Source organism: Oryzias latipes, chromosome 9, assembly GCF_002234675.1.
Source record: "Oryzias latipes chromosome 9, ASM223467v1".
NCBI lineage: Eukaryota > Metazoa > Chordata > Actinopteri > Beloniformes > Adrianichthyidae > Oryzias > Oryzias latipes.
In genome coordinates, this window is record NC_019867.2 from 26,665,704 (window position 1) to 26,681,629 (window position 15,926).

At 38.2% G+C, this 15,926-nt stretch overlaps 1 protein-coding gene across 1 annotated transcript; it reads right to left on the reverse strand.

The window, feature by feature from the left end:
- Positions 1–490: 490 nt before the first annotated feature.
- Positions 491–13,010, reverse strand: LOC101173230 (tumor necrosis factor receptor superfamily member 22). Its single transcript, XM_004072893.4, has 10 exons — positions 12,906–13,010; positions 10,823–10,970; positions 6,519–6,647; positions 6,334–6,445; positions 6,159–6,250; positions 5,977–6,072; positions 3,669–3,709; positions 3,485–3,529; positions 2,620–2,656; positions 491–2,499 (listed from the first exon to the last, which is right to left on the reverse strand). The coding sequence occupies exons 1-10, from the start codon at positions 12,924–12,926 to the stop codon at positions 2,198–2,200; spliced, it is 1,023 nt and encodes a 340-aa protein (XP_004072941.1). The 5' UTR covers positions 12,927–13,010; the 3' UTR covers positions 491–2,197.
- Positions 13,011–15,926: the final 2,916 nt, after the last annotated feature.

The following is a 15,926-nucleotide window of genomic DNA, read 5'->3' on the forward strand; positions in this document are numbered from 1 at the left end:
GAAACTCAGAACAAACTCAGTCCGATTGGAAACGAACTGAGACCACCTCGAAAGATGGGTCAGTGAGCAGCTCCTGGTCCTGGATCAGGGACCGCTTGGGTGCATTCAGACTGAAAATTGTCCTGGAAACAAACTCTGGTTCACTTTAAATTTTAGATATCTGAATAAGAAATTGACCAGAAACATCTCAGTTTTAAATAAACCAAGACCAAAAATCTTTTCTTTTTATTTTTAGCATTCATTTTACAAGATATTTCTATTTGTATAGACGTTTGGGGGGGTAAATAAATCAAAATCACATCCACTTTAAATACTTTGAAATAGAGCAATATGAATTAAACTAGAAATTAGAGAGAATAGGAATATATTAAAAAGTAGGTGTACCGGGTGTAGTAATGAAATTGGAGGTCTTTAATACCTCTCACCCCATTTCAGATGTTTTTTTTCACTTCTTTTTCAGTCCCATAAAGTATTCGTTCAAAACAAAATGTCTTTTAGTGTGTTTTTTTAATTTTACAAAAAGAATTACAATGTGGAGGCTCAATCCTTCAAAGTATTCTACATCTGCACTTAAAAAAATAAAATAAAAATCAAACGTACAAATTACACATTAGCATTCAGTTTTCAGTTAAAAAAAAAAAAGGAAAGTTTGTTCTGGTTTGATTGTACAATTGGATTCAACACAGGAAGTCCTTTGCTAAGGCAACCAAAAAAAAAAACTATAACTTCAGTAGCAATGAATAGTTGAATCTCTAAAATAAAGAAAAGCGAGACATGTCTTCACTATTTTTTTTATAAATTCACATTTAAATGTCTTGGAACACAAAACATCACTCCAGTTATATTAGTTAAAGCAAATGAATAAATAAAAAAAAACATTTAATTAAGTCAAGTTAATGAGAAACTGAACAAAACATGTTCAACCTCAGTACCAACATCAAAATGAAATTTGTGCAGATCATGAAATGAGTGTGAAAATGTAACTATATCCACTTTTCAAAAAGCAGTGCAACATTCTGGGTACATTTAAAGAACAGCAGTTATTTGGTTTAAAACATTTCAATAAATAGTCATTACTGTCCCGCAAGGATTTGGCTTTCGTGTTTCTGTCATCTGTACGAAGACGAAAAAGGTGATCTCATAAATACCATATAAAATACATCGTTTCAAAAAAAGTGAATAAATGAGCTTGGATTCTGGAAAGATATAAGGTTCTTCTGCTTCTTTAACGGAACCAACACTGATGGAAAAGCTTTGGCTGAAACGTGCAGCAGCCTAACAGAAAGAGGCAGTGGAAGTAGCAAAACCCCTCAGTGCTTTTAACCAAATACACGAGACAGCTACTCGAAATAGTTTTTTTAGTGTAGTAAAACATCTCAGCGCATTGTGAGTTATGTTCTCACAATATGCAACTGTTCAGACAAAAGGATGGAAAAACAAACAAACACTTTCCTGAGATTTCAGTGACAGTTCATACCTTTAGTAAAACACAAGTAAGCCTCATTCCTTTTCACAGTGGTCTTTGGACAGTGTAGTTTGCAGAAATTCCTTCTGCTAGGTATGTCTAAATTCCAATCTCTTCTTTAAGCTACAACAAGTGTGAGCATTTCAACTGTAAACTTGTGCTTTTTGCAAAATGAGGAAGGGCACCACATACTATAAAAATGGGATTACCATTTGTGTTGGGACTTTCCATGGCGGCAGTTGGCCACATTAACCACCAAAACTTCTGTTTCAGGTTCATCGAAGCCGCCTGTTCTTCAGCGTGATCCTGCAGTTTCTCATATCAGGCGAAAGCTTCCGCCTGACTGTCAGGTTTTTCCTGTCTGACGTTTTCAGACTCAGAAAACAAATGACTCATAGAGCAACATATCACAGATGTTTGCAAACTGCTTCTGACTGGAGGAAGGAAATCCTTGATGCAAAACACAACTCGTGGATCATAAACTATTGAAACTATTCAATAATAGAGCACTATTAGCACTGAACATTGAAAGTAAAGCTTGGAAAGCCACAATGTAATAATTGAAAGTACTGGTCAGGTTACAAACGAGGACAAAAGAACTGTGGTGCAGGCAGACAAAGGTCTGACAAAAATGCTCACATTTTCTCCCCAAAAAAGGCCTTTTTGCCTGATCTGGATGGTTCTTTGTGATGTTCTCCAAGTCGCTTTCATGTGATGCAGTGGGGTTCACCCTTAGACTTCATCTTTGGACTCGGTGCAGTACTGACCGTTGTCAAGAACCTTCTTCATGATCTTCTCAGCTGTTCTCTTCTGGTTTAGCTCAACCAACACTTTAAGCAGTTCATTTAAATTGGCTTTTTTGCCTTCTCGCTCCACCCAGGAGTTCAGGAGCTCGTGAATTTTGTCTTCGTAAAGAAGGTTGTCTTTGCTTTTGATCGCGTTGTCCGAGAAGTCGAGGCGGCGGAAGAACTTCTTGTGAAAATCCACGTCCAGTTCTTCAAACAACTCAAAGCAACTTCGGAGAGACTGTTCACCTGCAAACAAAATATAGATCTATATTTCAAGATGAAACTAAAGACTTTTCCGGTTGAATTTCATTTTTCATATTGTTACAAATTCATTTGCACTGAACTGAAAAGGGTAAAGCACTCTACCATTCACGGGAATGAGTGTTGGGAGTTGCTCTTCTTCCTGTAACATCAGAAAAATAATGCTCATTTAGGTTTAATTGACTCTTTTTGTTCTGTTTACTCTGAACTGAAAACTGAAATCAACTGCACTTCACAAATAATCAATATATGAACATATGAACATTCCTAAAAATCCTGTATGAGTTGCTCTGTGTAAAAATTGAGCTCTGGAGGAAATGTTCCACTGCTAAATACTGCCACCTACTGTGGAGGGATTATCCAACAGAGGTTTGAAGCTTGAATGGTGGACGGGGTCTTGTTTTTTTCTGTGTGGGGTCGCTGCAGGCTTAAAATAGACTAAAGATGTGCCAGATCAGATTTTTTTTACATAGTACTGGGTGCCAAAAAAAGACATTTCAAAAGACGGGAGACAAGAAAGAAGATTGTTTAGACGCAAAATGGATTTCCAACTTCACATAACTGAATTGAATACAGTTGTAATGATTGTTTCTCCCCTGTTTAGATAAAAGACTCCAGGTGAATCAACAAAGTACAAAAGTACTTTTTACCGTTTTAAGTGGTTCAGATTATTGCCTCCATTTATTTAAAAGGGTAATTATTTTGCACCAGTGTGGAAATACAGAGAAGTCTTGTCTTCCTACTGTTATTAAGAACTTTAATTTTATCATCTAGTATGTCTAATTCAAACACAAACAATTTTCCCAAGTTTATGCAACGTGTTTGCTAAGTATCAGCAGATAAAACAGATCTCATGCTGCGATGAAAAAGCTTTGTTCAGATTTTCTCAACATTTTCCCCCCAGATATTGGAGGGCAGGTTCAACTAGCAGTGAATGTTTTTCTTAATACCGCTGTGAAAATCTGCTTACCGATAGCAAAATCAGAGCTGCGCTGCTGCCTCTGCCACCGCAATTCTGGAAGAAAACGTGGAACAGAAAATCAACTATTTATGGGTGTCTTAAGGTAGAAATGATTCAAACAAAACCCATTTTGAATTAGGATTTCCTGTCAGGCGATTTGCTTTGCTGCCAAAATTTTCAACGAGTTACTCACCTCCTCCGATTTTGCAACTGTAGGAGAGGCTTGGGAAGAGCCTGAACACAGGAAAAAAAGAAAAGGTGAATCACTTGGAAAGAAGGAATCCCCTAAAGCCCCAGACAGAAAGCAATTTTACCTTGTGTGACTTCAGTTAACTTTTATGAAAGGCAAAGTATTCTTCCTATCATTATGTTCGATTGGTTACTGTGACACCTGGTTAAACCCGCCAGAGCTTTTCATTTACAAACATGGATCTATCTTCTTCACCATTTCTGCCCCTTTTTTTATCCCTGAACTCCAGACATTCAAAATCAAAGTCTCAGCATCCACATAGAAATGCATACGGCTCATTTAAGTTGTTGCTGTTTTCAATTGTTTTCGTTCCTGAACGGTTTTGGTGTGTACTTTATTAATTACTTATTTTTGTATTAAAAAAGAAAAAGAAAAGATTTTTTTACATGTTTTTTTACAGTTGATCACATGTTTTTTTACACTTTCGCAACTGTATTTATTTAATATTTATGTATTTATTTAATATGAATGTCATTTTTGATGTCTTTTTTGGATGTCATTTCTGAACGTCGTTGTTGCTGCCACAGATAAATGAATTTCCCCAATGTGGGATTAATAAAGTCATCTTAACTAAACTAACTCACTATAAAAGACTATAATTATTCAGGCTTAATCAATTAACTAACTACTCAAGCTTCATCAGCACCAATTAGGAAACTCAAAGAGTCTGTTTTCACTGTCCTCCCATCTGTACTCTTCAGACTCCTGTAATTTTAGAGTCAAATTTCTGTCCATCCTTCTCTCCTCCACTCTACTTCCCTCACTCTCAGGCTGTCAGATTCCCAATACTTCTGCAATCTCAGACGTCATCTACAAATCCAGATCCTCCACATTTCAGCAGAATCCCGTCCTTACAGCATTAGTCACTCATCTCTATCTACTGGCACTGTTCTAGAGTTGGGTTTGTTTATTTACATCTAATAAAGGACATTAAAAAAGAAAATAGAGTGTATTATTGAAAGGAAAATAGTCAGAAAGTTAAAATATAGGTGCTTAGTCAATATGTCGAATGTAAACAATTTTAAAATAAAGTGTTCCCTCACTGTATTGCGATGCACCTTTTACTATCTCACTAATCTTTAGTACAATTTTATATGCTTTTTTTTAACAGCACATTGTGTTCTTTGTTCTGATTGGCTGTAAAACATTATCAATCAATCTCCTCTGTGCTGCCTCTCCTTTACAATTTTTGATCGCAGTCAGTTTTCATTCTCTAATATTAGACTAATTCTTGAACTTTTTGAGAGTTTAAGCAAGAGAGAAAGATGCGAAACTGTTCATCTATGCTTGAGAAAAATGGGCACCAGCGGGCACCACATGCTTTCACCGAGGCATCTGATTGGTCAGTTTGTAACTTGAAGAACATGCGCTACAGAAAAAATAATTACAAACAAAATAGACTTAGCAAGAACATGTTAAAATCAAAGTATCAGAGCAAGAATGGCTACCCTCACAAGTAACAAAGTAATATATATAACCTGAGGGGGGAGGGGTAACTCAGTCCAGTTCCTTTATACAGTCAATGATCCTGATGCATTATTTGACAAAATGCCAGTCAAGAATTGGAAAAATTTCAGTGTTAGCCTCTTTGCCTTTTGGCTGTAACGTTTAAAGTTTGCCTGAATGAATCATCTGCAATATTTCCATGATTGATAGGATGTTCTTAACCTGACACAACGCTCTGCATTTACCTGGACTGGCACACAAAAACATTATAATGTGCTCCCTTTATTTGTCAGGGACACATCACACCACAACTGGTGGTAAAGAAAAAAGCTGTTTTTTCTTATGGTGTGGGTCTTCTACTTCCATGGAAGGGAAATCTGAAAACTGCAACATTTAATCCAAATGTCTTTTGAATCTTAGATTCATCCTTCCTTTGTTGGAACTTATTTTTCTGGGTTTTGCCTTTGTCGATGATTCACTGCTGCATGCCTCAAAGTGAGAGTGAGTGTGCACCTGGAAACCTGGAATGTTTTTTTGTATTTTCATTTGTTGTGATGAGACAAACAGGAACTACTGGGAAATTCAGTCACGCCACGGGTTATGTTAAACTGTTGACAACTTTCTATTCATTTCGTCATGAGCTGTTTTGAATTGAATGGGTGCTGCTGACATCTTACATAGGTGTCCTGTGAGTCTAACGCACTCAACACTTTTGTATCAATAAAAAAAGAAAATAAAGTTTTAATTCTTTTGCAATTTGTCTGCAAAGACAGGTTTTAAGTTACAATTGATTACCTCTACATACCTCTACATCCACATTTCTTCTTGTATTTGAGAAATATTCCTCCAGCAACCAAAAATAATACAACAGGTATCACGCAGAGGACAAAAAATACAGCATCTGAAAAGAAAAAGATGTATACATAAGTTACATCAAAATAAATCTGCACACCTCTCTGTGCGCCAAAGCGTCATTCAAAACGTTACCTAAGGAGGATCCTGGCTTCAGTGGGATTTTCTTGCACACGGTGTTGCTGGTAAATGTGCAGTTCCTCACTATCTCCTCATCACTCTTACACCTATTTTGATGGCAGGAAAAAGTGCAAAATGTTAATAAAACTAGGCGGTTCTTACAGCTGTCCACAAAAACCCTCGCACTTACGTCAAACACTTCCTGCAGACTTCACATGCCTCTTCAGGGTTACAAAACCTTCCTGCTTTGCATCGACATTTAGTGTTCTGGGTGTTGGTGCATTGCTCGGCTACTTCCTGATCTGAGAAAGACACTCAATGGTTTATGCGGATTCACTCAAAAGAAAACAACATAAGGCTGTCATAGAGAATTACCTGGACCACACTTTGCACAGTCAACGCATTTTTGTAAATGGTTGTCATGTTCGGTGAACGTTCCGTAGTCGCATTCTTCACATGTGCCCCTCTGTCCTGCAGCGGTGCAAGACGATTTCACAAAGGTGCCTAAAACACATGAGCACGAATATTAACAGCTGTTTATCGATACAAACACCAAAAATTGGAGGAGTCAAGAGCATCACTTCAATATACATGGAAAATTACTTTTTCCATTTAAAAAGCTGATGTAACTCTTACGGCTTGTTATTGCCAATAATTTCCAGAATCTGATTTGATTCACCAAAGCCTGGATCGATTCTTTCAATCCACTCGAATCGATCCAATTCAAATTTGAATTTACAGTTTACACATTTAGACATATTTGTAAAGAAATACATTAATAACCTTATATGTTTTGAAGATATTCATATTAATCTGATACAATACACATACTGTAAAATGTATCCGTGAAATAATAAACCAATGAGATTGCTAACATCATACAGAGTTAAATGGTTTCCTAAAACAAAACGAAAGGCATAAAAGATTGCCATCTACTTTCATGGATCGTTTATTGCTTTATTAAGCTTGAATTGATTTAGATCGATTAATCGATTCCATCAACCACACTCCAGTAACAATCCATTGACCTTCTCTTCTCAGATGTTTTGTTCTATCCTAAGATTGTCTTATAGTCACCAAACTCAATTATGAACATTCATGTATGTTATATAAGCAGCACTGCTATGATGGGACAAGTTGGTATATTCTTCTCATGTGTAAAATGCCCTCCAAGTCCCAGGCACTAGAAACTGGGAGGATTTTGCTGTTTAAGTATCTCACATAAATAAGTAGATATGATATATCTCACACAGTAAAGAATTTCATATTGGAATAGAAAAAACAACGTGGAGAAAAAAAGAAGGAAAACAATCTGTCTGAAAATTAAAAATACAATCGTTAAGACCCTCATGACCTAAAAAGGACACCCTTAATTTCCCTCACAAAAAAAAAAAGGAAAAGAAAAATTATACAAGATAGTCAATAAAGTTAGCCCAATCAGATTTTTTGCCCCTGATCCAATTCAGAGTCATTTGATTTAGAGTATTTGTTGATGCAGAGTCCTCCTGATCCAATAATTTTGAAACACATTTAAAAAACAAAACCAGGTTGGTCCCTATTTTTATTTTAGTCTCCTAATTTTATAATTTAATACCTAAATAGTGCACTTCTCTGAAGTAGCTTGAACAAGCAAGCAAAAATGGTGCAACTATCAGCTAGAAAAAAATAGTTAACTATTCAATAGTAAAAATAGGTGCTCATCAGTCATGTGAGGCAGTTTGGTGACTCATTCATTTTGATCAAACAGCCGCACAGCACTGAGATGGCTCAACCAAAGTGACTAATGATAAATGTTTGAATAAAGACAGAGGAAATATGTTCCTACTAGTTTTATTGGATCCCAGTGGGTCATTTGATACAGTTGACCACACTAGATTACTTTAGTGACTGGAAAGCTGGGTGGGTCTCAAAGGGGCAATACTAGACTGGTTCAAAACATACTTGGGACAACAGGAACCATTTTGTGTCGATCGGTAACTTCACATCTGAGCCAACAGAAGCTGCATATGGAGTTCCCCAAGGCTGCACTTCCATCTACATGCTTCCACTGGTAAAAAACAAAACATTTGTTGCCATAGCTACGCAGATGACACATATATATAAGACATGTCACCAGGAGCCCGAGGCCATGTACAGGCTTTTGGTAAATGCAATGAGTACATTATTGCCTGGATGTGTCACAACTTACTTCAGTTAAACAAAGACACAACTGAGGTTATTGTCTTTGGGGCTAAAGAGAACCGTCTGGAGGTCGCTACAGAGCTTCAATCTATTCATCTAAAAAACACCAACCACTAAACATGGGTCTAGGGATGGACACACCTAAATTCTCATAAACACATTAAGCCAGTCACATAAATCAGCCTACTATCATCTTAAAAATCTGTCAAGGATTAAAGATCTGATGACTAAGCAGGACCTGGAGAAACAAGTTCAGGCATTCATCTTTCGTCGACTTGTCTACTGCAACAGTAGCCGCGTTTACATGGGCAAAAGTAATCGGAATGAACGCCTGATCGGAAAGAAAATGCGTCATGTAAACGCGCCGTTCGGAATACTCTGCCCCGATCAGACTCATTCGGATCAGAATTTCTTTCCGATCGAGATAGGTGGGTTATACCGATCATTTATCCGATCGTGGAGCATGTAAACGGTAATTCCGATCGTGTGTCACTGCTGCTCTGGTTTACGTCATGCATAGACGGTGTTTCGCTGAGAGAAAGCTTTGGAGCGCATACAGGACCGACCAGCTGCTTTGCGGACGCCCCGTGAAAAGCGCCGCTCCGCTCTTGCCACGCTGGGTCTCCCCTCTCTTTCACCCCTCATGGGGGAGATTCGGAGGAGGGGCGCTTCGTGCCCCCCGACGCTCACTCGGTCCACTGGCACCTGAGTGAGCAGAGGAGCTGGATTAATAATTTTGTGTCTGTGTGTGTGTGTGTGTGGGGGGGGGGGGGGGGGGGGGGGCTTTTTTACGTGTGCGTTTTGTTGTTTTGTTATGTGTGGGAGAATTCAGACTGCGAGCCGTCCCGCCGCTCTAGGTTAGCGGCTGCAGGACTCGGGAGGAACCGTGTTCGAACAGAGCTCGGGCCGCTAGCTCACAAAGTGGCTTTGGGGCGGTCTGTGTGAACTTTTCAGAGCATAAATAAATGTCGCTCAGTCCTTAGAAAGCTGCAGATTGCTGCGTTTCTCGCACGGTCCTGGATTTTGTGTCCATCAGGTTAATGATGTTAGCCCGTGTTAGCCTGTCCTAAGCTTTCGTCCATCTTAATTCTTCCACAAAAAAGCACTGACCACACAGATTAAATATAACGATGAGCGAACAGGCACTTCATAATATTCATAACATTAATAAAAGCACGTTTGAAAGATCGTCTCGTATGTTACCGAGCTGCTGTATAAATGTCTGTGGCAGCGGTTTGTTTACAACGGGACCTATTTCCGCATCCGGGTGATTTTACACTACTGCGCATGCCCAAATTATTCATTCCGAACGAAAGTGTGAGCCATGGGAACGTTTGTTCTAATCGGAAAAAGGTTTTCTGTGCCCATGTGCACGGGTGAATTTTAACCCGACCATTGATCCGATCAAGATATTCTGCCCATGTAACCGCGGCTAGTGTTTTTACTGGACTACCAAAAAAAATCAATCAGGAAGCTGCAGCTGATTCAGAGCACTGCTGCTCGGGTTCTCACCTTGACTAAAGAAGTAGACCAGTTCTAAGGTCTTTAAACTGTCTGCCTGCTTGCCAGAGGATAGACTCTGAAGTTCTGTTCCTGGTTTATAAAGCCTTGAATGGTTTAGCACCAAATTACATGACTGACCTCCTGACCCAGTGTGTACCAGCCAGACCTCTCCGGTCATCTGGACCCAGTTTTCTGTCAGTTCCTAGAGTCAAAACCAAACCTGCTGCATTCAGCTTCTATGCAGCACAGATCTGGAACAGACTTCCAGAAAGCCTTAGTTCAGCTGAAACACTCTTTATTTGAAGGGCCTATACCACACAAAAATCTTTTTTTTTTTTTTTTTTTTTAGCTTTTAATTGCATTTTAGTGTTCATTCCTTACAAAAACAATCCAAAACAATATTTTGATCCATTAACATTTTCTTAGTATTCATCCAAATACGTTCACACCGTGATTTGCTCGGCAGAGGCGGCCAGTTTTAATGTTAACTACAGACGCGATCCGAGGTCTTGTGGATATGTCTGCCAGCAACACGATTTGAGCAGGGCGGCAGGATTTTGGTGGTGCAGACAGACTTCAAATATCTGAATTTTGTTGCATCTAACAACCAGGGACTCGGGTTTGGGGCATGTGACGTCTTGGGTGAATAGCTCAGCAGGTAGAAAACACATCCAATGCAAGCATTTTTGCCCTGAACTTCTGTTCATTTCCTTAACCGGTGGGGGCTGCAGGGTTGCCTGAGCCCGTCCCGGCTACTGTTGGGCAAAGGCGGGATTCACCCTGGACAGGTAGCCAGCCTGTCGCACCTGTGGCGGCTCTCGGTCTGCTGGCAGAGCTCGCTGGCTTGCTAGCTACGCCGGCAGACAGAGAGACGCTGCAGGATGAGAAGGTTGTCTTTGAACCAGTTTTACTCAAATAATAATAAATAATAATTATAATAAATTCACTTTGTGTTTGGAACCGTTTCACCCGCCTGGCCCCATTATTCATCTTACCAGCTTTACAGTTGAGGCAGCAAATGTTGCCGTTCGGGTACTCCTGCTCTCCACAGGCGCCAAAATGTCGTCGTCTTCTGACTCTCAATCCAGGCGGGAGGTTCGCCGCTGTCAATGTGACAAGAAACGCAAGACAGCCCACTGAAACCTACAGAAAAGAAACAAACATTACAGCGCATCAAACATTTGCATCCAGACATATTCATTTATATAAACAAAGCAATAACATTCAAGGTTTTGGTGTTTTGTAGATCATTTCGTTGTTGTTACACAGATTTTGCTAAAAACCAAATGAGTGCTCTAATGATGAGCAGAGGAAAAGTGGGATGAACCAACAGAAACAAAACTGCTGATAAAGAAGAATGTAACTTTTTTGATAGCCAAACTTTTCACATCCTTTTTTCTGTTTGTTTTACTTGCTTCAACTCACAAGGACGTGACTAACAACTCTGTTCATTGATAAGTGGGTGACAAACCACAAACCTGACATCCTTCATGGCGCGGCAGAATGAGTCAGGTTTATTGCAGTAACACAAACATAGCTCACTGCATTTTTTATGTAAGTTCATAAAAGAAAACGAAAAAGTCAAACTTTTTAAGGCAAATACAGACATGTTGGAAGAACAACACTCACTCTCACTGCACTTCACAACCTGACTTTTAGTTGTTTGTAAAATTAGTGTGATCTCTTTATGGAGACATGTGTGTCTGCACAACACCAGTGCAAAGGGTCTTTTGCTGTCTTGCATATGTAAACCAGATTTGATGATGTTCTAAATCAGGGGTCGGCTACCTGGGGTTACAGTTTGCACATGGGGAGGAAGACAGCGGCACACGAGGGTGCGACAACAATAAGCACTAGATCTGTCGTCTGTTTTTTCACAGTGTTCTATCCATGTCTATAAAAGAAATCTTCCCTTTAGGACAAATATGTTCTTGTGTGCATTTTATATGCTGTTAGCTGCCGTTGGATGAATGGTGAAATATCTAGTTCTTTCATTGTAAATCTGACTCCAGAAGAGTCAGTGCCTCACCAGCCATCAACCTCACTGCACGTCAACGTTACCCACAAATGGGAAAACTGATTTACACAGAAACAGATATTTTAAAATCGATTCAGTAACTGTCAGTGAAACTCAGTTTAGCTCAATTTGCACTTTAAATTTCTATTTTAGCATGCCTAAATCAAATTATTCTAACCAATAAAATCAGATTCATATTTTAACTGCTGTCTTCATAGGTACCAAAACCTTTCTAAACTTTCACGACTACGTATTACTTTTATTTTGAAAAAAAAGATGTTTCTTCTCCCTACCCTTATTTGGAATATATATATATATATATATATATATATATATATATATATATATATATATATATATATATATATATATATATATATATATATATATTTATTAAGTGTATTACAAGTATAGTTAGTCTAAACTAAAAGTGAGGGAATATAAGGAAATATAGTTCCAGCTTCGGTTCCAACATACCTTGAGTCTAAATATAATAACTTCAAATGTTCCGTTCCGTTGTAAACAATATTCCGTCAATATATTTATAAGCAAGTAGAATATGTAAAATAGGTTTCAAGTGCCACTTCATGCAGTTTAAAAAATAAATATGGAGAAAGAAAACAAACAAAACCAAATCAACCACTAGACAATACGGCAGCTCACGTGCGTCAAAATAGCTGGAGCGTCTCGCTACTTTCTCCAGTTCCAGAGGAATTTGTCACCTGAGCGCAAACAGCGACAGTCAAATATTAAGCCAACTCACCGGGAAACTCCGTTTCCAGCGTCTGTCCTAACAAACCTTTGAGTCCGTCTCCGTTCAAAGTTTTTTTAAGTTCCTTTAAACTAACTCACATACAATGTTTTGGTTTGTTTACATATCCGGAACAATAAAGCGCAACAAGTGACATAAAACCCAGACAGATTACAGAACAAGTCCCGACATAACGCTCCCGACATAACGCTCCCTATATTACCCACCGACAAACACGTCGACGGAGCTTGGTTGTTAATTCTCCGTCTACTTTTACCAAACTGAATATCTTCACGGGTAAATGACTTACCATGAACCGACAGACCTCCATGTTAGGATGACAAAAACAAATGCCATCGAGGGAAACCGATTTCCAATTAAACGCACTCTAAACGCCGACGCGCAGGTAGTTCCGGTGGGCGGAGTCTAAAAAGTTTATAGTTGTTCTAAAAAGGAAGAACCTCCCACACGTTTGTTCATCCAATTTGTGCTGGAAAACAAAACGAAAACTATCTTATTTCTGTACCATAATGAGTGAAGAATGTGTTTTTAAAACACAATAATTATTATTTTTACTAGTCACTTGCTGACTACTTATGGAAGACTTTTTAAAGTTTATTATATTGGAAATGTCATGCAGAAGATAAATTTATCACTATCATTTTTATTTTAAAACTCATATTTTCTCCGTTAAAAGTAAGTTAAGAGTTGTAAAAGAGAAAACTCTAACCCAGGGGCCCTCAACCTGAGGCTCCAGGGCCCCGTGTTGCTCTTTCATCCCTCCATGGCTCTTTGGTTTTGCAGCAGAGAAATGGGAAATATTGGACTAAATAATGGATTTGTAGTTTTAGTTTTATGTTTAGATTTTTAGCATATTCAATAACTGAACAAAACGAGGATTAAAGGTTTAATCGACTGTCAGAGTAGTTTATTATCGGAAAAGTTTAGATCTTCTGCCAGACAACAGTGTCTAGTTGCTGTTCTTAAAATAAATAAATCAAATAAAAAAAGTTCTTAAAATATTGGATCTACATGTAAAAATACAAAAAATTGATATAACACCAATATTGTTATATTTATATTAAGTAATAAATGCATAAAAACGATTAAGACACATCAAAGCCATAATGACCGGAAAAAAAACACGTTGACTTTCTTGCATTTTTGCTCAGACAAGGAAAACAAAGAAGTACGTGAATCTATTTGTCTGCAAGTGGATGCATTCGAATGGAGCAGAGCAGGGAGATTGGGTCCCACCGATTGTGGCTTCTGCGTCAAACCTACAACTTTTGTCTGCTCCTGATTCACAACTATTTGAATGAGGAAATACTAACAAATGCATTTTTAAGCTTAATTATCTCTATGTATGCTCCATCGTGAGAGGAATGCTACAAGAACTTGTTATACACATCAAAATCACGATTTTCATTGGAGTGGGACCTAAAAACCAAAAACACACTCTGTTGATCTATTGTACAGTGCTATGAGAAAGTTTGGGCACCCCTGATAATTTTCAAGGTTTTTCTTCATAAATCATTGGTTGTTTGGATCATCAATTTCAGTTAAAGATGTCATTTAGCAGATGAGCACAGTTTATCCAAAACCGTGTCTCTGTTTATTCCACCATGTTCGTTCTCCTCCTCCTCCAGTACAGACACAACCTGAACCATACAAAACAGACTCCCCATAGTGGGCGGAGTCAAGCAAGCACCATACATCACAGCAGATACTGGAAATCTTGTCCACGTTGAAGGTCGCATGGATTCCAGTCAGTATCAGCAGATTCTTACAAACAATGTTCAAGAATCAGTGAAAAAGTTGAAGTTGCGCCAGGGCTGGATACTTCAACAAGACAATGACCCTAAACACTGCTCTAATTCTACAAAGGCTTTCATGCAGAGGAACAAGTACAATGTTGTGGAATTGCCATCTCAGTCCCCAGACCCGAATCTTTTTGAAAATCTGTGGTGTGATTTAAAGCGGGCTGTCCATGCTTGGAAGCCATCAAATCTGACTGAACTGGAGATGTTCTGCAAAGAGGAATGGTCCAAAATACCTTCAACCAGAATCCAGGCCCTTATTGGAAGCCATAGGATCGGTTAGAGGCTGTCATTTCTGCAAAAGGAGGATCTACTAAATATTGATGGCATGTCTCCGTTGGGGTGCCCAAATTTACGCACCTGCCTATCTTTGTTTAAGTAATTATTGAAGTTTCTTTAAATCCAATAAACTTCATTTCACTTCTGAGATATCACTGTGTTCATCTGCTATATGATATCTTTAACTGAAATTGATGATCCAAACAACCAATGATTTATGAAGAAAAATAAGAAAAAAAAAACTTAAACTCATACCTCTGTAGTTGTAGTAAAATGTAATGTTCTGAATGTATTTCCATGCTTATTATTTGGTTTTTGGCACAAAGGTTATATGCAAAAACCTTAATCCACTTTCATCAGTGATTTTATAGTAAGAGCCTGTAAAATCAATTAATGTTAATATTTAATTTCATTACCTTCTGTAATGTTTTATTAGTCTTTACTAAAAATAAAAAAATAAGTAAATAAAAATATCTGCTTTATACACTAAACGTTGATCTACTTGATATACCATCTTTCTTATTGTAGCATGATATGCATCATTACTCAAACTATTTTGCAGGTGAATGTGTTGGTTTTTAATTAATTACATGCCAAGTCATTCCTTCCAGACCAAAACATGCTGCTTTGGCTTTGAGAGGCTTTGAAATCAGATATGTTGAATTGCACCTATTCACCTAGTACATACTAAAAAAAATAGCATATTAGGGTGTTTTAGGTACGTAGTTAATAACCTGCCAGTACAGCAACGAGTGCTGCCTTTTCCAACTATGATGCTGAGAACATTTATTTTTAAACTATGTAAAGAAAATATCTGAAAAAAATATGTGTCCCTTGCATCTTGCTCTCTGCAAGCTCTCCATTTTCAGAATGCAGAAATGTCGTTTCACAGTTGTGTTCAGACAGACAGCAGTGTATAAGGCTGCTGTGCAAAATGGTGTTTTCGGGGTTTTTTAAGTCTAACATTATCTAACGGGCAGTTGTCTGCAGCCTGTTGATATGTAGTTCGACAGGAAGCAGTGGGTTGTGGATGCAGGAGATGAGAAAAAAAAGGGTGTCAATCTGTCACTTGTGGAACTCAGAAAAAGCGATGTTTGGACTTTATTTTGGAAGTAAATCAGAAACTGGGTTGTTAGATTTTTGGCTTCATAACGGTCTGAGCTATACATTTATAGTTAAATCTTCGACTTCGGAGAGAAAAGGTAAACATAGTGTTTTTACCCGTTGTTTTT